General features: G+C 31.5%; 2 protein-coding genes across 3 annotated transcripts; both read left to right on the top strand.

The window, feature by feature from the left end:
• Positions 1 to 23: 23 nt before the first annotated feature.
• On the top strand, positions 24 to 3281 carry LOC112032250 (disease resistance protein At4g27190-like). The gene is made up of 3 exons (XM_065766028.1): positions 24 to 736; positions 1958 to 3138; positions 3233 to 3281. The coding sequence occupies exons 1-3, from the start codon at positions 65 to 67 to the stop codon at positions 3279 to 3281; spliced, it is 1902 nt and encodes a 633-aa protein (XP_065622100.1). The 5' UTR covers positions 24 to 64.
• Positions 3282 to 4235: 954 nt separating this feature from the next.
• Positions 4236 to 10486, top strand: LOC112032230 (uncharacterized). 2 transcript variants are annotated; one of them, XR_010625998.1, is made up of 4 exons: positions 4236 to 4844; positions 6735 to 7472; positions 8480 to 9339; positions 10128 to 10486. XR_010625998.1 is itself a non-coding variant. In XM_065766032.1 (3 exons), exons 1-2 carry the CDS (start codon positions 7203 to 7205, stop codon positions 8837 to 8839), a joined length of 630 nt encoding a protein of 209 aa, XP_065622104.1. In that variant the 5' UTR covers positions 6275 to 7202; the 3' UTR covers positions 8840 to 9339; positions 10128 to 10486. The 2 variants fall into 2 exon arrangements, 1 of the variants encoding a protein (XP_065622104.1); XM_065766032.1 differs by lacking the exon at positions 4236 to 4844 and having other exon boundaries at positions 6275 to 7472.
• Positions 10487 to 21186: the final 10700 nt, after the last annotated feature.

The raw sequence follows: 21186 nt of genomic DNA, 5'->3' as shown, positions 1-21186 counted from the left end.
CTCTACTCTCATCTCAAGACAGCAGCCCAACCCAAAGTAGCAGATCTATATATTGAAGCAAAAAATGGAGGTTCTTACGGAGACCGTAAAAGTGGTCGTTGAAAAAATTGTGGGTTACACAATTACAGCAGTCGGACGTCAGACGGGTTATCTGATTCGCTACAAAAAAAATGTTGACAATCTCAAGAACGAAGTTGTCGAGCTCGAAGATGCTAGAGATGATGTGCAGCGTAAGGTTCAAGCTGCTAGTTACAATGTAGAAGAAATTGAAGCTAAAGTCCAGAGGTGGCTGACACGTGTTCAGGGGATCAATACAGAGGTACAAGAATTCTTTGAAGAGGAAGGTCAAGCAAAGTTGAAGTGTTTTAATTTGAAGGCCCGTTATCAGATTGGAAGAAAAGCACACAAGATGGGATTGGTCGTCAAGGAACTCAAGGATAAGGCGGACAAGTTCAGCACAGTAGGCCATCGTGTCCCTATAGAAGGGGGTACTACAATTTCTACTAAAGGTTATGAGGACTTTAAATCAAGAAAATCAATTTTTGACGGAGTTATGAAGGCTTTAAGAGGTGAAAATATTCCTGCCATTGGGGTTTGTGGGATGGGCGGCTTGGGCAAGACCATGCTTGTTGGAAAAGTTGCTACACAAGCCAAAGAAGACAAGTTATTTGAAAGGATTGTTACGGTAGTTGTTTCTCAAACTCCAAACTTGAAACAGATTCAGAAAGACATTGCTGTAGAGAGGGAAAATTCCCGACCTATCACAAGCTGACACATCACACTACCAAGACCACAAAATGCAGCCAATTACAGAGCACCACATACTGCTGTTAGGTTTTACCATTACTATTCAGAAGCCAATAGAAATTTGCCAAGTGTCATGCAAGAACCAATCACACATCATCGCACGTGTAAGCGATGACACAATCAGCCTCGCACGTGTAAGCGATGACACAATCAGCCTCGCACGTGTAAGCGATGACACAATCAGCCTCGTACGTGTAAGCGATGACATAAGCGGACCAATCAAGCTCTGCCACATGTCACCAATCAAACTCTGCCACGTGTCACCAATCAGACTCCGCCACGTGTCACTTACCTACCCAAAACTCCTATAAATAGAAGCCTTCCTAAGGCATTTGAGGGAGATCTGAGAGTAGGAGATCAAGGGATCAGATCAAGGAGATCCAGAGATTTGGAGAGAGGACTAGGCCATTGGAAGAACTCAGAAGTCCAGAAGCTCTGCCGGAACCAAGCTCTAAAGCCTCCAAGAACTTCAAGAACTTCAACTTCGAATACAAAGAACATTCGAAGGAAAATCATCCAAATCATCCGCCTAGATCCAAAAGTTTACTGGAATCAAGCTCAAAAGCCTCCAGAAACATCAACAAATCACAAATCAGTGAAGCTCTACGGATTCAAGCCTCTAAAGCCCCGAAGAACTTCCACCACAAACCTTCGAATACAAAGAACATTCGAAGAGGAATCATCCAAATCATATTCCTAGATCTCAAAGTTCACTGGAATCAAGCTCAAAAGCCTCCAGAAACATTACAAACCACAAATTAGCGAAGCTCTACGGATTCAAGCGTCTAAAGCCCCGAAGAACTTCCACCACAAACCTTCGAAGACGAAGAACACACCAAGAACACGAAGAACACACGAAGAACACGAAGAACGTGAAGAACAAAGGATTTCTAACAAGCTCATAGCCAGAGATTCATTGTAATTCCGTTTTCAACAATCTTCGATCCATCCTTCTACCAAATTGAAGGATACTTTGTGTTCAAGTCAAAATCACATTACCACAAATCCAATTAACAAATCTTTCAAGGAGATCGAATCAGAGGATAACTCTTTTGTAATTACAGAGAATTGTACCACACAATCATCAATACAAATTCACATTTGTGACACTATTTTACTTGTTTGACTTATTTCGAACCGAGAAATTTAGTCGTCCACAATTGCAAAACAATTACAAATATCGGAGTTTCAAGATGAGGATGCTGATTTTCAAAAAGCACATTTGCTACGTGAGCTGTTGAAGAAAGAGAAGATTCTTTTGATTATAGATGATATTTGGGACGAGCTAGACTTGGAGGATCTTGGAATTTCTTTTGGGGATGATCACAATGGAAGCAAACTATTGCTAACGTTTAGATTTCATGATGTATTACGCATGTATATGGATGCTCAAGAGATATTCAAAGTTGGAGTTTTATCAAACAATGAAGCAGAATACTTGTTTTCGAAGATAATGGGTGATTTAGCTGAAAACTTGAATTTACAATCTACCATGGTTGAGGTTGTCAAAGAATGTGCAGGCTTACCCATTGCAATTACAACCATTGCAAATGCATTGAAAAATAAAAAGAACCAAAATGTTTGGAAGGTTGCATTGCGACAGTTAAAAAAGGCAAATCCAACACAGATCAAAGGGATGCATGAGAAGGTATACTCGAGTATAAAGTTTAGTTACAATTTTTTAAGTAAGGAAGCGCAATCTTTATTCTTGTTCTGCAGTTCATTTGAAGAAGATATGATCATAGAAATAGATCTATTATGGAGATATTTGGTGGGTTTGGACTTCTTTGAAAATGTTTATAAAATGGAAGACATGAGAAATATGGTCTACACATTGGTCGAAAGTCTAAAAGATTCTTGCTTGCTGTTAGAAGGTAATGGAAGTGGTACATTTAAAATGCATGACGTCATTCGTGATGTTGCCATTTATATTGCAGACAAAGAAAAGAAAATGTTAACCATAAGAAGTTCAGATGATTCGGAAATATGGTCCAATATGAAAAAAATGAAAGACTCCATTGGAATCGCACAACTTAATTTCGTTATTTTGGATGATAAAGAAAATTCTTTGCCGATTCCTAATCACATTTTTGAAGGGGCGAAGAAACTAAAAGTTTTAGTTTTGATGAGAGTAAGTCTCCCACTTCCCTCATCCCTTTCATTTCTTCAGAGCCTCCAAACATTGGCTTTGCTTAATTGCGAGTCAGAAGACATGGCTTTGATTGGAGAATTGAAGAATTTGAAAGCTCTTGTCCTAGTTGGCTCCAAGATTAAGCAGTTACCCATGGGAATAAGGCAATTGACTCAACTTCAATTGTTGGATTTGAGAAGGTGCACCAAACTTGAAGCCATTCCATCAAATGTACTATCAAATTTGAAAAAATTAGAAGAAATACATATGAATCATAGCTTTAATCAATGGCAGGTCGATGGAGAAATTACAGAAAGAAGCAATGCTAGAGTCTCAGAGTTAGATCATTTGTCACAGTTGACCACATTATGTACACATCACTACAACAAAAATTTTTTATTACAACAAAAAAAATTGTTGCAATAATATTGAAATCGTTGCAATAGTGTATGCGAAGTGTTGCAATAAAATTTGAGGTAATAAGTTTGTGTTACAAAAAAATTTTGTTGCAATAAACCTAAAATATTTTAATGACAATTTTGATGAAATAATATATTTGCCATTGCAATAAACAATTTATTACTTTGAATATCTTGTAGCAATAGGCTATTATTTCATGAATTTTATTATAATAGATTGTAAAGAATTGACAAAAATAATTTGGGTTCAAATTATTGCAACGGTATATTTATTGTAATAGTTAAATTTTTCATATTTTTTCTTACAATAGATTGTAAAATAATTAGAATTAGATCAACTGTAATAATATATTCATTGCAGCTTCATGTTTTTCATTGCAATAGATTGTAAAATAATTGATATTTTAGTTATTGCAATGTTAAATTTGTTGCAATAAGCCATCTCTTTGAAATTTCGATCTATTATAATATATCGCAAAATATATAATTGGTATTAAGTTATTACAATGGTTATTTCTTCAATTTAATTTGTTAAAAAAAATTGATTTCTTCAATTTAAGTTATTGCAAAAAAATTCTAAATTCAATTTAGTATTAAAATCTCTATTGCAACTGAAAATTATAAATTATTACAACTAATTATTATTAATGTAATAATTTACTATTTTTAAGTTACTATTGCAACGACTTTTAATTTTTAGATGTGATATTATGTCTAATACCACTATACTAATTTTGTTGTATTAACACATGATGTAATAGACTTATTTTGGTGTAGTGCATATTCCAAATCCCAAGATTCTGCCAAAAGCCTTGCTTTTTGATAAGCTGGTAAAATATGAAATATTAATAGGCCCTGAATGGAATTGGTATGGTAATGTTGAGTTTGAAATCTCAAAAACATTGAAAATTGACCTCGATAGAAACTTTCAAGAAGAGGATGGAATTAAAATTTTATTGAAAAGTTGCGAAGATCTCAATTTGGCTCCTGGGAGGGGTATTAAAAATATCCTTTATGAAGTTGATAAGGAAGGCTTTCCACGATTGAAGCATCTTTATGTTCAAAATAGCGTTGAGATTCAATACATAATTGACTCGATAGGGTTTCAATGTGTTGCCTTTCCTGTTTTGGAGTTGCTTTCTCTAGTCAATATGATCAATTTGAAAAAGATATGCCATAACCAACTTGCAATGGGGTCTTTCCACAATTTGAGAAAGTTAGAAATAAGAAATTGTGATAATTTGATATTTGTCTTCTCCTCAACCTTACTTGGGTGCTTTTCGCAACTCCAAGAAATAGAGATTAAGGATTGCAAGGTAATGAGTACAATTGTTGCAGAGGAAAGAAAACATGGGATACAGGTCGATGATGACGTCATGATGGATATAATGGACTTCACTCAGTTACGCTCTTTAAATCTAGAAGGTCTACCAAATTTCATGGGCTTCTATCCTGATGCTGATTCTCAACTGCTTTTCAACAAGAAGGTATCATTATTGCTTAATATCCTTTACAAATTTTGATAATCTTCACACATGCATACACATCTCACTGCTTTATTAATAATGTCTCATACATATGTTTATAATAATGTCAATAAGAAAAAAAAAAATGTTTAAGTGATTGAAACTTTTGGAAAAAACAAGACAAATCAAAACTTTATTTTACCCATTCTCTATACCCTTTCCTTTTTTGGGGGGAACATCTTTGGAATTTTATTTTTCTTCATGTATTCTTGCCATTTTTTTTCTGAACCATCTTCAACACTTCACCTTCTTAAAACAAAAAATCTTCAACACTTCAAATTTCTTTATCATTAATTCCTATAAATCTTTGGAGATATGTTGTTGAACCACAACCCTTGATATAGTGAAAGGATGGAAACAACCTATTAGGGGGCAGATACCCAACCCAACAGGCACAAATTTTATCTAACTCAATAGGGGATTCGAGTGTAGGGTCGGGTATTGTTTTTTTTTTTTTTTTCTTCTTTCTGTGAAGAGAGAAAAGAAGCAAACTAATCCAATAAATGTAGTCATATTTAATAAGAATTGCTCTAATCCCATGATTCTAGGACAGGGTTAAGGTTTATGTTTAATGGACGTTCTTATTCTTCTAATAAATTAATTAATGAAAAAAAAATCCTTTCCTTAATATAATAATTACATAGATGCATTTTGCCTAATTGAATTTTGGTTTGTCATTATAACATGAATTTGACTTTCACTTATATGGAAAGTATTATTGCTAGTTATTCATTCTTTTTAAACTCAAACATCTTATATAATGATTATGACATTCATTTTGATGGAAAGTATTGATGCCATTAATATCACTACTTCCCGTAAAATGTTAGATTGACATAATTTGCTCACAAAATTTCCTTATGAGGGAATACGTTAGACAATCACAATAGCACATATCACATCAATCTTCTTATTAGTCACTAATTAATTTTCTTTGAGTATGTCAAATTATGCCAATCATATCATTTTTATTTCCATACCTAAGTTATTTGACCATTTGTAATATATTTAGAAAGTTTAAATTAGTTTGTTTAATTACTAATGTGAAGGTCCAAACTAAGTTTGTTTTCCATTAAAAAAAAATAGAGGAAAATTAAAAAAAAAAAAATTATTGCCATTGTGAGCTTCCCTAAAACTAAATTACCCCTATTTTCAGCTCTCATAGTCATAGTCTCATTCTCACTTTAAAAAATATAATAAAGAATTTCAGGTCGGGTAGGAAACCCACCCCAGGCCCAGCCCGTGCCCATACCTCGATCCCTCCCACAAATTCTTAATTTGATAAAAGTTTCAAAACGACATTTGGTTTAATCTGCTGGTCGTTTTTGTTTTTGTTTTTGTTTTTTTTGTTTTTTTTTTAATTTATAAAGAAATCGCAGCTTTTGTGTTGTTTGTAATGCCTTAATTGTAGATAAGCATGCGATGGGTTTATTCTGGTGGGGTCTGGGGTGGCAATGTGGCACACTACCACAAATCATCATTTGGAAAACACCAAAATGGGTGGGCGAGATTTTGCCCAAAATGAGATTTTACTTAAGAAATTCAATTTTTTGTTTTTTTAATCTTTGAAAGCTATATTGTTATCTGAATTTCGTGAGCACAAACATCACATTTTAGAAAGAACTACAAAAAACGAGCCTACTATCTGCCACTCAATCTCTCTTCATTAAAGGCTGGTTTGTGTTTCTTTTATTAGTTTCTTCCATGTTCTACTTGCTTCGTGGTTTTTTGGAATATAATTCAATTAACTTTTCCCAAGTTTGTCTCTGTCTTATTCCCAACATAAATCTTCTTGTCCTCAACTATTTTGGGCAATATGTTATTAACTCAATTGATATGTGAGAATTGTAGGTTGCCTTTTCTAACTTGGAGAAATTATTCATCAATCGCATAAATAACCTGAAGATGTTGTGGCATAGCCAACTCATTCCAAATTCCTTTTGCAAACTAAACCAACTGAAAGTTGATCAATGTGAAAATCTAATGAACATTTTTCCACCTAATATGTTGAGAAGACTCCAAAATCTTGAACACTTGAAGATAAGAAATTGCAATTCAGTAGAAGAGGCATTTGAGAATGGACGGGCAAATGTTGATGAAATATTTGAGAAGGGGTCCACTCAGTTGAGAGTCCTAAAGTTAGTTAGTCTACCGAAACTTAAGCATGTATGAACTTCGGATCTTGAAGCAATTTTAACATTTCAAAATCTGCGTCAAGTCAAAGTTTCTAAATGTGAAACTTTGAAAAGTCTTTTTCCAGTCTCGGTGGCCAAAAGTCTTGAACAACTTGAGATTCTAGATATAAATGATTGTGGATTAATGGAGGAAATCATTGCATTGGAAGAAGGATTGGAAACAACGATTAAGTTTGTGTTCCCAAAAATAAACTCTCTAAGTCTTGAATCGCTGCCTCAACTCAAATGTTTCTATCCCAGAAAGCACACTTCAGAGTGGCCATCACTGAAAAGTTTGACGATAAGCAAATGCGACAAAGTGAAGATTGTTGCTTCGAATGAAATAAGCTTCCCAAATACAGATGGGTTGGGCCATCATGTTCCGGTTCAACAGCCCCTCTTTCTTATTGAAAAGGTATGGATTTGTACTTTTTTCTTTTGATAACATGGATATGACACATAATGTAATTATCCTAAAATAATCCAAAAAATTAAAATTAATAACACATTTTTAATATATAAAAAACTAGCCGGCTTATAAAAAAAACAAAAAAAACGAAAAGACTAGTCGAACTACATATAAGTATTTGGATTATAGGAGCCTAATTTCCAGCTGTACTATAGTTGTGTTGAAGCTATTATAGACTAACTTTTAACTAAGAAATTCTTGCTCAAACAAACATAGATACATTTAGCCAACCTACAAAAATAAAAATAAAAAATAAAAAAAAGGCTACACTAAGTAAATGCTCGGAACAAGAAATTAGATATGTATTGGGTAAGTCCATGACCACTTATGGAAGACTTAATTGAGGTGTCCAAATGATAAAACCTTTTACAAAAAGATCGTCTTTCAAACTAATTAGGATTTCATATGTGGTTATTAATGTCTTTAAATTAGAATTTACCACTAGGTTCCAATTAGTTTAATTAGTAAAATCTGTTGTTCTTAAATAAGATATTTGAGCTTGAATCTACTTACACTAAAAATTAATTCAGTATCTTGAAATGATCAATGAGATCCTTTTTATCTTTTATTTTTCCTAAAAATAATTATTAAAAAAAAAGTGTGTGCATTCATGTACTCTACTTTTGTGCTTGACTTATCTTGTTTGGAAGCAAATCCCTTAAAAAGAAACTATAAAACATGTAAGAGGTAGTATCTTGTATAACAACTATATAGGAATGAGTTACCTTTACAGGGGAGATGGGAATTCACATCCACCTGAGAAAATGTTATATATAATTATTACATAGAATAATAAATGGAGATGCATCGATGCACGTTGCTCTCCCTTTCTGGATAGCCACTTGATTTACATACATTCAGTCCCACTTGAAATTGTTGGGAATATTATCCCAAACTTGCTTAGAGAACACTAACTTCTGCTTTCTTTTGTTCAATACTTCTATCTTTCCCAGGATACATTCCCTAACTTGAAAGAATTGGATTTGGATTGGTATGAAACCATGAATCAAACAAATGGTCGACTTTTTGGAGAGTTCTTTTGCAAACTAGAAGTTCTCAGATTATACGGCAGAGATGATAAATTGATAGCAGTCCCTTCGGTATTTGTTGAAGGATTACGCTATCTTAAGTCTCCTTCCGTCACTAATCTTTTCTTCGATAACGAAGGACAATATGCTGGGACGGTTGAACGTTTGACAGAGTTGCATCTATATAAAATGCCCAAGTTGATGCTTTTGTGGAAGGAAAACTCTGAACAAGGTAGGGCATTTCAAAATTTGGAGATTCTGACAGTATCAGAATGCAGAGATTAAAAAATTTAGTGCCATCCTCAATGCATTTTCGAAATTTAAACTTTTTGACAGTATCGAAATGTCATGGGTTGATTAGTTTAGCAACTTCCTCAACAGTCAAAAGTTTGGTCCAACTCAAACGATTGTATATATCTGAATGCAAAAGAATGAGAGAAATAGTCACAAACGAGGGAGAAGGTGAAGCAGGAGATGAGATTTGTTTCAATCAACTGAATTATTTGTACCTTGAAGATTTACCCAGTCTGAGAAGCTTCGACTTGGGTAATCACACCATCAAATTCCCATCACTGGAAGATCTAGTTGTGACCGGATGCTTGGAAATGAAGATCTTCTCTAATGGAGTCCTAAGCATGCCGAAGCTAAAGAGAATTGGACTGGACGAAAACGAATGGTGGCCAATGCGAAGAGAACTGTTACCAGAGGAAGATGTGAATAGCGCCATAAAAGGATTTTGGGAGGAAAACTATGATCCATGCGTGCAACAACTATTCACTGAGAAGGTAATGTTCTAATGCTTTTATTTTATTTAATTCTTAAAAGCATTTTCATTGGAGTAGACACAAGGAAAGTGGCATGCGCTGTGGACCCAATGGTCACATATCCTAATTTCTACGGTAACATAAGGTTATTAAATATATGCATAACACTTGCAATTCTTAATATTGCTTTGTCACTAATGGTTGCTAATAGGTACAATGCACTGGAATAGAAAATATTTTTATAATATATATATATATATATATATATGATATACATTTAATTATGCCACTTTGGCTTTTTTATTTTCTTTCAAATTACCAATTAGTTCACTTATATAATTCCCTCAACCAAAAAAAAAAAAAAAAAAAGAAAAGAAAAAGAAAAAAAGAAGCTGACTTATATAGATTTCCATTTTATATATGAACTTATATTTCTTCTATGGTGATGAAAATGCTCATCTCTCCTATACGTAATCAAAAAATGATATTACTTTTTTTTACATAAGTATTCTATCATTCATTTATATCACTGAATCACTGAAATAGAAACACAAATTTAATCTTCTTAATTTCTTATTTTTGCTTCTAAGTAATTCGGTTTGAAAAGTAATGATATTTGTTCTTGTGCTTGTGGATCTTCTTACTTTGGTGTCAATTGCATGTATATTTGGTAGATAAGAAATTAAGAATGAGATTGTTTATTTGATTATAATGTAGTGTTGTGTTGTTTTGGGATTAATTTTCTTTCATCTCATGCTTTTGGATTAATTTTTCATTTGGGCCATTAATTTGAACCTCTTTTATTGTAGACGGATGCAAGCACAAATGAGGCTGGAGAGAAAAATGGTATTGATAACTTGGAGGATGACTCAAAGGAAGAATGATTTTTTAATTTATTAATGATTCAACTCTAGAACATTGTAAATAATTTATATTGTAGTTGTTCAATGTAGGTTCTATTGTTGAACGTGTGATGTAGTCTTTTTCTCTTTTGGGGGGTGTGATGTAGACTTTATTGGATTGGACCAAAAAGTTAGCGAGAATGTATTGGTGTGTTATGTATAAGGTTGAGACTCATATAGGCTCATAGTAGCTTTGTCATGGGGCTTTGGAGCTAAGACAAGGCTATTATATAGTCCAAGATATCATACGAAGTTTTATTAGTGAAGCTAGTAGTTTCGTAGACAAATTAATAAATTGTTTTAATCAAGTAATGCATTTTGTACTCATCCTTGCTCATCTTTAAGGAGTGAAAAACATATAGTAGGATCTCTAACTAATTTCTTAGAAGCAAAAAACAAATACCTCTTGCTCTAAAACTATGATAAACTACCAATAGTATCAAAATAGGAAATCTTGAGTTTGATACCTTTATATATAGGACCTAAGATTCATATATAAAATTAGGACATTCTCCTAGTAAATAACAACACTTTTAAGCTGTGTTGTATGTATTAAATTTCAAATTTTAAGAGAGAACCAACTGAATGAGACTCATGTTAAAAAATGGCTTAGTACAAATAGAGGTCAACCCATCATAGTAGGTGGGCTTAGGTGCCTAATACCATCCAAGTTTTTACCCAATCTTCTTACTATTGGTCTTCACTTAGGTGCCTCACACTAACACTCAACTCTTAATAGTGGGCCTCTCACAAACATGAAGGCCCACACCATGGCATTGACACCTTCCTTAAGGATGAGTGAATCCAAATCCCTATTTAGCCCCTTGCAAGACCCAAAGTATCTCCAAATAAAATAAGCATCTCACAATTACAGATATGTGAACTTCACAAGCATAGACTCCACATCCTTGTGTGAGACCTACTTTATGAAACAAGCTATTGCCCAAGGGATGCTTTCACCTTTACAAGACTAAATTGTATTTTATAACTTTTTTCAATGGTTTATTTTACTTAAAAATAAAAAGTTGAATAAAAGTAAAACTATCCCTAGACAAGATAAAATTCAAAGGAAAAAAAAAACTGTATTTTTTCTATTAAGATGAAATAAAAAGACCTTTACGGGCAAGTCAACTTGTTAGTGGTTAGTCTTCAAACCTAAAACGAATTTGTTACTAACAAGCTCCTTTTAGGTGAGTTGACCTATTAGAGGTTCAGACCTTTTAAAAGTTTAAGTTGTTGTGAGCAAAATTAGCACATTTGTATGGACTTGGAAAATGTTCTCAAGCAGACGTTGGGGCTACATGGAGAGGGCGTGGCTTGATATCTCTACCCCGCATGAATGTCAAAAACTGTCCAGGTAGCTCTTCTAATAGAGCCTAAACCACAGAAATCTGCCCACCTGTACAGACCATAACTAATTTATTAGATGAAACAGAGTGAAGAAGCTCATTTAAAAAAATACAAGTACAACGTAATGAACAAATAAGGAAATCATCAAATTCCAATTGATAAAACAGATAAGAGGCTCAAATAGATGATAAAAAACATCAAGAGGTAAGATACATAGAAATCAGCTTTGAGGACGCATTCACACTAGATTGAAACCATGGCCCCATTTTCTACCTATAACATGTCCAATGGGTACTGGAAAAAGGTGGCTGCAAAGTGTATTAGACTATTAACTACAATATAGCTTGAGACAGCAGTGGCAGCAGCAATCCATGCAACATCTTTTTTTAATACATTTTCAAAGTTCATACATTTTTTCATTGGCGGCTCTAGGAATTTTTTCTAGTGGGGTCAGTAGTGTTGTAATTTTTGTGTGCTAAAAGTGGTGTAATTTTTTGCTAATGAAGAAGAAAAGCATAGGGAAAAACAAATTCATTCTGTGGCTAATGGCAAAGTAAGTCAGAGTCCGAAGAGAAAGTTTATTTATTTATTTTTAAAAACAAATGAGCAGTTTTAAAAGTAGAGATACTGACACAATTCTTTCACAACAAAATTTAGGGGACAAGTTGTTAAAGATATGTAAAAAAGTGACATCAATTGTGGGTCTAGATAAAAAAAAAAATTTAAAACTTGCCACTTAACCTTTATTGTAAAATTATTGTGAAAATAATATTGTGAAAGTAACACTAAGATGATTATATTCAACCTTATTTCAGTTTAGATTAAACAAAATTTAGGGTTAGAGTGTTCAAAATTTATTTTAGGGGTAAAAAAAAAAAAAAAGTTTATATAATTTTTGTTTTTTTTCGCCAGGTCAGGGGATCATTTGAACCCCTGGGCTGGCTGTATAGCCGGCCCTACATTTTTTCCTTTCCTCACTCCACTAAGGAATATTTATCTAACTGAAAGAACTTAATGACCACATGCATGTTTATTCCATTTTTTCAGAATAATTTTTTATTTAAAAAAAAAAATTATTTGTGGGGTAGAATGACAATGAACTTAGGCCAAACATGCTTGAAGTTGAATTGGATAAGTGGAGCTGAATTTGAATGCCACTCTATTCCAGCCTAGCCTTGTACTCCTAGGTAATTAGTAGTTATCGCATTTGGGCTTTTCTACGATACGAGAAAGCACTTTTAAAGCTTTTTTTATTTTTTATTTTTTTTATTATTATTTATGGAACACTACTCTTTTTAAAATAATAATAATAATAAAAAATTTACATCGTAGAATAAATCAAAAAATAAATTTACGTAAATAACTTGTTTATACATATTTGGTACTCGTTGGCATACATATAATAAATAGTCGAGTAAGAATGAATACATAATACACTACTCTGTGTATATATATATATATATATAAACAGAGCATAGAGAAAGAATAAGAAAATATATTTCTAACTAACTATTGAATCGTTGCACAATGAAAACGGAATCCAAAGTCTGTTACAAGTAATTAACACCTAATTAAACTTGATTACCACGTGTCTTTATCCCATTCTGTTTTTGTGCTTCATTGGACTTCCAATCTGTTTCTGGTATAATGAAACGACCGCGTATTGCATGCAGCACATGTGTTTGCTTAGAATGACCATTATTAGTTGGACATCGTTTTTGGCAATGATCAAGTTGGGAATTTTGGTATGCTTGCTTACTAACGTTGATAGCACACTGTATACAAGAGTTTTTTCCTTAACACAATATAGGAATACCCATATTAATTTTCTCATATTGTTTAATCTTATTCGGTACTTACAATGTGTTGTGAATATGTTGCTTCACTGCTGCTTGTGTATATTAATTGACTGAAGAACAGGGTGGTCTCATTCATGTTCAGCATTATTAATTATATGTTTCCAAAGTAGTCATCATGGCCTGGACTTCCAATCACTTGGACTTGAAAATTAAGCAATAGGCAATCACCTGTAAAGAAAAAATGTGTTATTGCAGGTCCTCCTCCACTAATTGAAATTGTTGTTAATTATATTTCTCTTTGCCTCCACTTTTTGCTGAAGCCTCGTTAAGCCTTCATCACTATGCAAAGGAATATGTTGATGGTGATTTTGATTTTATGATTTGTCTTTATATTTTTCTACTTTATTGGCCAACGATGTTCTTCATTTATAAATCAATAAAGCTTTCTATCTCTTAATATATATGAAGCTTTTCCTTCATTTTGTTTAATACTTTGATATTTCGCAGGATATATTCCCCGACTTGGAAGAATTGAAATTAGAACAGGGTTTTGATGAACCTTCAGATAAATTGAATGGGTTTTCGTCGTTGCGGGCTCAAGGATTGTGCAATCTCAACTCTCAAGACACTATACGTCGGACATTCTTTCATTGAAGAGATATGTGCACATCAACTAGTTGATAAATAAGGACAACATGCTGGGACGATCGAACATTTGACAGTGTTAAGGGTATCTGAAATGCCCAATCTGTTACAAATTTGTCACGATTCATGAAAACTCCCAACCAGGCAGTCCTTTTCAACATCTGGTCATGTATCAAGATGTGGAAGATTAAAGAATTTGCTGCCATCCTCAGTATTAGTAAGAAACTTACGAAACTTGAGAGTATCGGAATGTCATGGATTAAGTTGCCTAGTACCTTCCCCAACAGCTAAAAGTTTGGTACAACTCAGGGAAATGATCATAGATGAATGCAAAACATTGACAGAAATATTAACAAATGAGGGAGGAGACGAAGCAGGAGATGAGATTTCTTTTAGTCAATTGAAATATTTTGAGCTTGAATATTTACCCAGTCTCAAAGGCTTCAATATGAGTAATCGCACCATCAGATTCCCATTATTGGGACGAGTAACGGTGACCGAATGCCCTGAACTGAAAATGTTCTCTAATGGAGTCGTATGGACTCCAAATCTCAAGGAGGTTCAACTGGCAGAAAAAATTAGAAGGAATACCGTACTACGAATTTATTTAATAGTATATGTTTTCAGGACGGAGATCTTTTTTTCTGGTAAACAGAACGGAGATCTTAATACCAACATAAAACGGTATTGGGAAGAGAGCTTTGAATGCATCCAACAACTTTTCACTGAAAATGGTTATATGGAAAATTCTTAGTTTATATTGTATATTTTTTATAATGTCTGGTTAATGTGTGTCTTAGGTACATTAAATTTTTTATTTTTGAAAATTTTTTCTCGAAAATTGAAAAAATTGTCGATACTTTTTCAATTCTCGAAATTTTTTTTTCCAAAAATAAAAACTAATGTCTCTGCTTACGGTGTAAAATCCTTTTATAATTGTGTAGAACAATGTTTACGGTGTAAATTTACAATGCTAGTACACACTAGTCTCTGCTAATAGACACACTGGGTATCATCTCTGAGTAATAGAAACTTGGTAATATGTGCATAATATTTCACATTAACAAAAAAAATTATATATCAAACGGCATAGAGTTGCCATTGCTTGTAACAGTCAATTATATATACTTTCGAAACACATTGATGAGAAAAAGGTTGAAAGCAATCCCAATCTATACAAAATATGAATACTATTTCTAATCTAAATAAAATACGTATATATCAATTTTTTGTCGTTCAAAAATATCTAAATATAAAAATGAGAGGAGTACTTGGAGGTAAGACTTGTGGTTTTTCAACTCAACTTTAGCTAAAAACTTTATTATTATTATTATTATTATTATTACTAGTCGCAAACCCGCGCATTGTGCGAGATAATTTTTTTTTTAGGGTGATCTTATTATATGTATTTGGAGTAATAAGTAATAACACTCTCCCATTTTGTTTATATTAATAACAAAATATTTTAAATTTATTTAAGAACCTGTTTATAAATGTTTAACCATGGTTAGTAAAGACATTACTCATAACTTTAGAATTAAAATACAAATTTATAAAATACCAAAAGATTTGAAATGACAAATCTCTCCATAACTCATTGGGAAAAGAAAAGGGGGGAAAAAAAGCAAAAGACATTACTTAATATTTTGAAATACACTTTAATTTAAAATTTTAAAATAAGAGAATTTAATTTTAAAATTAAGGATAATTTTGGAACCTATCTTAAGTACAGGCAGGTTAGTACACAATATTTTAATATTAATTTAACAAAGTTTGGTTAAACAAATGTAAAGGGTGGAAATATTTTTTCCTTTCAAATTTGAGGTAGAGTGTCATTTCTTCAAACCTCAAGGAAGGGGAATGTAATTACCTCTATATTATTATTATTGTTGTTGTTGTAATTCTTGTTGTTATTATTAATTGATTTTTCATTTTCTTTTAAGTTAGTAAAAACCTTACATATACCTTTTTATTTATTTATAGAATATACATTTTTTTAACCTTTACATATCTTTTTTTTAACGTGAATCTTTACATATACCTTAAGTAAACTCTATATATTCCACTTCTTTAGATGTGTAAAATCATAGACTACTACTTCACAATGATAGTAGCTAATTAGTTTTATCACTTTTTTTTTTTCCATAATTTCATTTATAACGTTTTTTACTATTATCATATATTTACTGGCTAATGATTTTCATAACAGAGGTGTTAAATGAGATGTAGCATTGTTTATTAGATTTTTAAATGTAATTGTGTATGAAGATTACATTTATATATACACACACACACACACACACACACACACACACACACACACACACACACACACACATATATATATATAAAGTTAAATGAAATGTCAAAAAAGGGATTTTAAAATTTCTAACTTTATTTCTTATGTAATTTCTATTATTACATGAGAACATCTCTTTTTAGTTATGAATTAGAGTTTGATTAGTTTTAAGTTTAAATATATTGCTATGATTGTGTATAATAATTGATTATTGATTCAATTTTTTAAGTGAATGTAACGGTTGATTTTATTGCACCGTTAAGTTTTTAATGTTCTCCATATTGGTCATATTTATTTTTAATTTTTACTTCTCTTTACAACCTCTTTGTTTTCCAATTAATAGTTACTAATTGACATTTGATTTTTTTTTTATTACCATCTCTCTCTCTCTCTCTCTCTCTCTCTCTCTCTCTCTCTCTCTCTCTCTCTCTCTCCTCTCTCTCTCTCTCTCTCTCTCTCTCTCTCTCTCTCTCTCTCTCTCTCTCTCTCCATAAGCAGCCTATTGTTTTCCAAAATTGGATGATGATTTTATTGCATTAAATATGCATTGAAGTTTTTTTTGTTCATTTAATTTTGCTACTCTTAAGTAGTATATCCATAAATATTAGTTTCTTATATTATATTTTGTTTGATATCCTCATTATTATTATTATTATTTTAATTTAGTGTTTCCCAATTGGCATTTGTTTTGTATTATATTTTTTCTTTGATGTATTGGGTTTGAGAATGAGTGTGTCCCTAGTATTACTCCACTTTATGATGACACTTTTATTTATTGAAATTAAGTATAATTTTTAATTTTTAATTTTTAAATAAAAGAGAGAGAAAAATATAAATAATTTAATGATATGGAAGATGTGGGGAGATGAATAGTGATATTAAGGTAGAAGGTAGTGGAGAGATGAAAAGATAAAGGTAAGGAAAAAGCTTGGACAAAGTGTAAATGAAAAAAAAAGTACAATTTTTCAAGGATAATTTATTATTTAAATAAAATATTCCATGTTTAATTATTAAAAATAAAAAGAGAGAAAATATAAATAATTTAATGGTGTAGAAGATGTGACTTATTTTAAATGTTGAATAACATAAGATGAGAAGAAAAAAAAGTAAAAATAAAATATATAACAATAAATACCAATAAAGAGAACAATTGCACATAAAAGATTTTTGTTCTTTACCAATAAAGAGAACAATTGCACATAAAAGATTTTTTTTCTTTCTTATAACTCAAATTAAGATTGATGGTTTTTTTTTTTTTTTTAATATGTGTTTTAGGATTGTGCTTTTTTAATTTCCCATAAGAAAGTCTTTTCTTTCCTTTTTATAATTTTGATTGAATTTTGGTTTGGATTAATACTTAGTTGTTTTTGGAAATAGAAATTTGAATATGCCTACTAATTTTTTGACTAATAAATTATTATAAAATCTATTTTTTATTTCTTTAGTTTTATTTTAATTTTGGTTAAGTTAACACTGTAATTTGTGATTATTTTTTATTATATAATAATTTCCTTATTCTTTAAGAGATGAATATGGTTCACCTAAAAATTATTAATGAAATACACAAAAAAAAAAATATTTAAAATGATATATTTGTAGAGATAAAAAGATTTTAAAAAAAGTGTAAAAATCTTTTCTTTTCTTTTTTGGAAAAAAGACTATGCTTGAAGTAATTGTTACTTTTTATATATTACACTTCACTGCATAATATTTATATCCCACGCATCATGCGAGTTTGCGGCTAGTTTCCTATAAAAACTGAATGATTCTACAAATCTTCTATTGGGAATAAATTTTAAATCTTTGGTTTCTAAATGCAAATGTAGTAGAAACATGGTGAGAGAGAATAATGAGTAGTGCTCATGGTTAGTGGTAATAAGCATGTGATATGATTGTGGGCTTCCTTTTATAATAGGATCTTTTGTTACTCTTAGAGCAAACAAAATGACGCCTTATCTCCACCCAAAATGTTTTCCTATAATAACAAGCTTTATCTTTTAACCTCTAAGAAATGCAATGCAATGGCAAAGGATATGCCCCTTTAATATATTGTCTCTAATAAAATAAACAAAGGCTCAATGTCCCCTTAGGTACAGGTTTATGCAGAATTCAATTGTTTTCAATTGTTTTCTTTCTTTGTAAGAAAGAACATCAACCCTTAACTACTCAAAAAAAAAGAAAAAAAAAAAGAACCATCAACATTAATTAGAGTTATAAGAAAGAGCAAAAAAAGGTAACATTACTTAAAGAGGAAAAAAAATTAAAAAACAAATCTCAATGGCATTAACCAATGTGGAGTTTTAAAGAACTCTTGGTTTACCTAGAATATAATAAAGAAAATAAAAATGAGACTAATACTAATTCTAGGAAACATATATAGAGAAATAGAAATAAGGATGCTAATTAAAGACACATGGCAATACCATCAATCCCATTTGGAGCTTAATCATAGCTCCACAAATTTGCTGACTTTCAACTTTGGTTGGTATATATTGAAGCGTTCTCCAATGCCGTAAAATTCTTTATTGTCTGGTTTTACTTGAATTCCTGCAAAACTACCCAATAAATTAAGTGAGAAAATGAGCATAATGATTATAGTGTAGGAAAAAAAATTCCCAAAGATTAGTAATTTGGCATAAATAGAAGAATGCATAAAAAATTCATCGAAAAATTGAAGAGAAAGAGAGAGAGAGAGAACCTTTTTTTGAATTCCAGCAAACTACCCGATTAAATTAAGTGAGAAATGAGCATAATGATTCTAGTGTAGAAAAACAAAGAAGAAAGAAGAAAAGAAAGGATTCCCAAAGCTTAGTAATTTGGCATAAATAGAAGAATGTATAAAATTCATCGAAAAATTGGAGAGAGAGAGAGAGAGAGAGAGAGAGAGAGAGAGAGAGAGAGAGAGAGAGAGAGAGAGAGAGAGAGAGAGAGAGAGAGAGAGAGAACTTTTTTTTATGAGAGAAAACCATGCATAGAATGGAATAGATTGTTACCAATTTATAGTAAGAGAGTGTGAATAAGAAGAGACAAAATAAAGGAAGATGAAGAGAAAGAAGAAGAAGAATATTTATGTAGAGGGTAGTTGGGAGATGAAAAGATAAGGATGAAGAAAGGTTGGAAAAATGTAAATATTAAAAAAAAAAAAGTAAATGTTAAAAACAATTATAGGAAAATTGGAAAGAAAATGATAATGAGGTGGATGCTGATGTGGCTTAACTGGAGCGTAGTAACAATAAATGCTACGCTTCAGCTTTTAGTAATATATAGATAGATTATTAACTTTTATAAAATACTGTTGAAATTCAAGAAGAACGAAAGAAGAAGGCTATTATGGTAAAGGAAAACAAGGAAGAAAGAAACAACGACGTTGCAATTAAAAGAAAAAAGAAATGATTGAAAAGGGAGTAGTCAAGATTAGTGGAAACACGTATGACCGACATATGAGACTTTCTGTTATGATAATAATAATTAGAACACGTGTAATGTTATTACTGGTTCTTTCTATTTTTTGTTAGTTTGTTAAGTTTGTTAGTCTTTTCACGATCAGTATACAAGCATAGCATGTAATTTGTTTTAATTAAGCTTTCTCATTTTAATTTTTCCATCAATAAGATTTTAATTCAGCAAGAAAGCTCTCTTTTTTTTCTTTTTTTTTTTGGTTATGGTATCAGACCTCTCACAGAGATCGGAATAAATATATATATATATATATATATATAGAGATGGGTTCAAGTTACACCTGGTGTAACTCTAAAGAGTCACACCTTTTTTAAGCCATTAGATTTAAGTAGATCAAATGGTCAAAATTTTTTTCTCATTAATGCTAATATTCTTACAAGTATCTCATTAATTGTCCCTTATTTATTGCATTCAAAACATATCCCTAAACCCAACAAAAGAAAACGTCTGACTCTCCCTCTCTCTCTACATTTGGTGTTCAATCCTTTGTCTGTATGAGTCTCTACATTGCTCCTCCACCATTGTTCCAGGTTGCTGCCAGAAAAAAAAAATCGCATTAACGTGTTGTGAGTGCTCTGTTTCTATTGTGAATACCAATCGCTCCTCCACCATTGTTCCAGACAAAAAAAAAAAAAAAAAAAAAAAAAAAAAAAAAAAAAAAAAAAAAGAAAAAGAAAAAAAAAAAAAGAAAGAGCCGAACTGTGGGTGTGTGTGAGTGGCATATACATGAGATACATTTACAAATAAATATAACTTAACTTTTCTTTTAGGGTAAATTGCAAATTACATTCCTAAAGTTTGGGAATGTTTAAATTTTATACCTTGAAGTTTCAGAATTTAGATATTACCTCCTGGCGTTTGGGGTGTTTAGATTATACACCTTGACGTTACAAAATTTGGACTTTAACTCCTAAAGTTTAGGAATGTTTGGATTTAGCACCCTAAAATTTTGAAATTTCATGGAGTAAAATCCAAACACCCCTAAAATTTAAGTGGTAAATTTCAAATTCTGAAACGTCAGGGTGTAAAATTCAAATACTTTCAAACTTCAGACGGTAAAATCCAAATTCTGAAATTTTAGGGTGTAAAATCTAAATACCTCCAAATTTTAGGGATGTAATCTACAATTTACCATTTTTTTAAAAAAATAGTTTCAATTTATGGTGTCCGCTCCTAAAAATTTTTCTTATAATTAGACTAAGACACCAATTGGTTTTTAAGACAAGGATCAAATCTCAGATCTCTTATTCGAAAACAAGAAATTTTATCAGTTGAGCTATTTGAAACTCACAAAAGCATGTATTAAAATTTTACCAAGTTTATATATAATATATATAATGTTTGTATATGTGAATATATAAATTAGCTATTATTAAATTTAAGTTTATTTGAAACAAATGAGGAAAAAAATCAT

The sequence above is a fragment of the Quercus suber genome, unplaced genomic scaffold, assembly GCF_002906115.3.
Source record: "Quercus suber isolate HL8 unplaced genomic scaffold, Cork oak 2.0 scaffold_675, whole genome shotgun sequence".
Classification (NCBI taxonomy): Eukaryota; Viridiplantae; Streptophyta; class Magnoliopsida; order Fagales; family Fagaceae; genus Quercus; species Quercus suber.
This window is presented reverse-complemented; position numbering and strand designations above follow the sequence as displayed.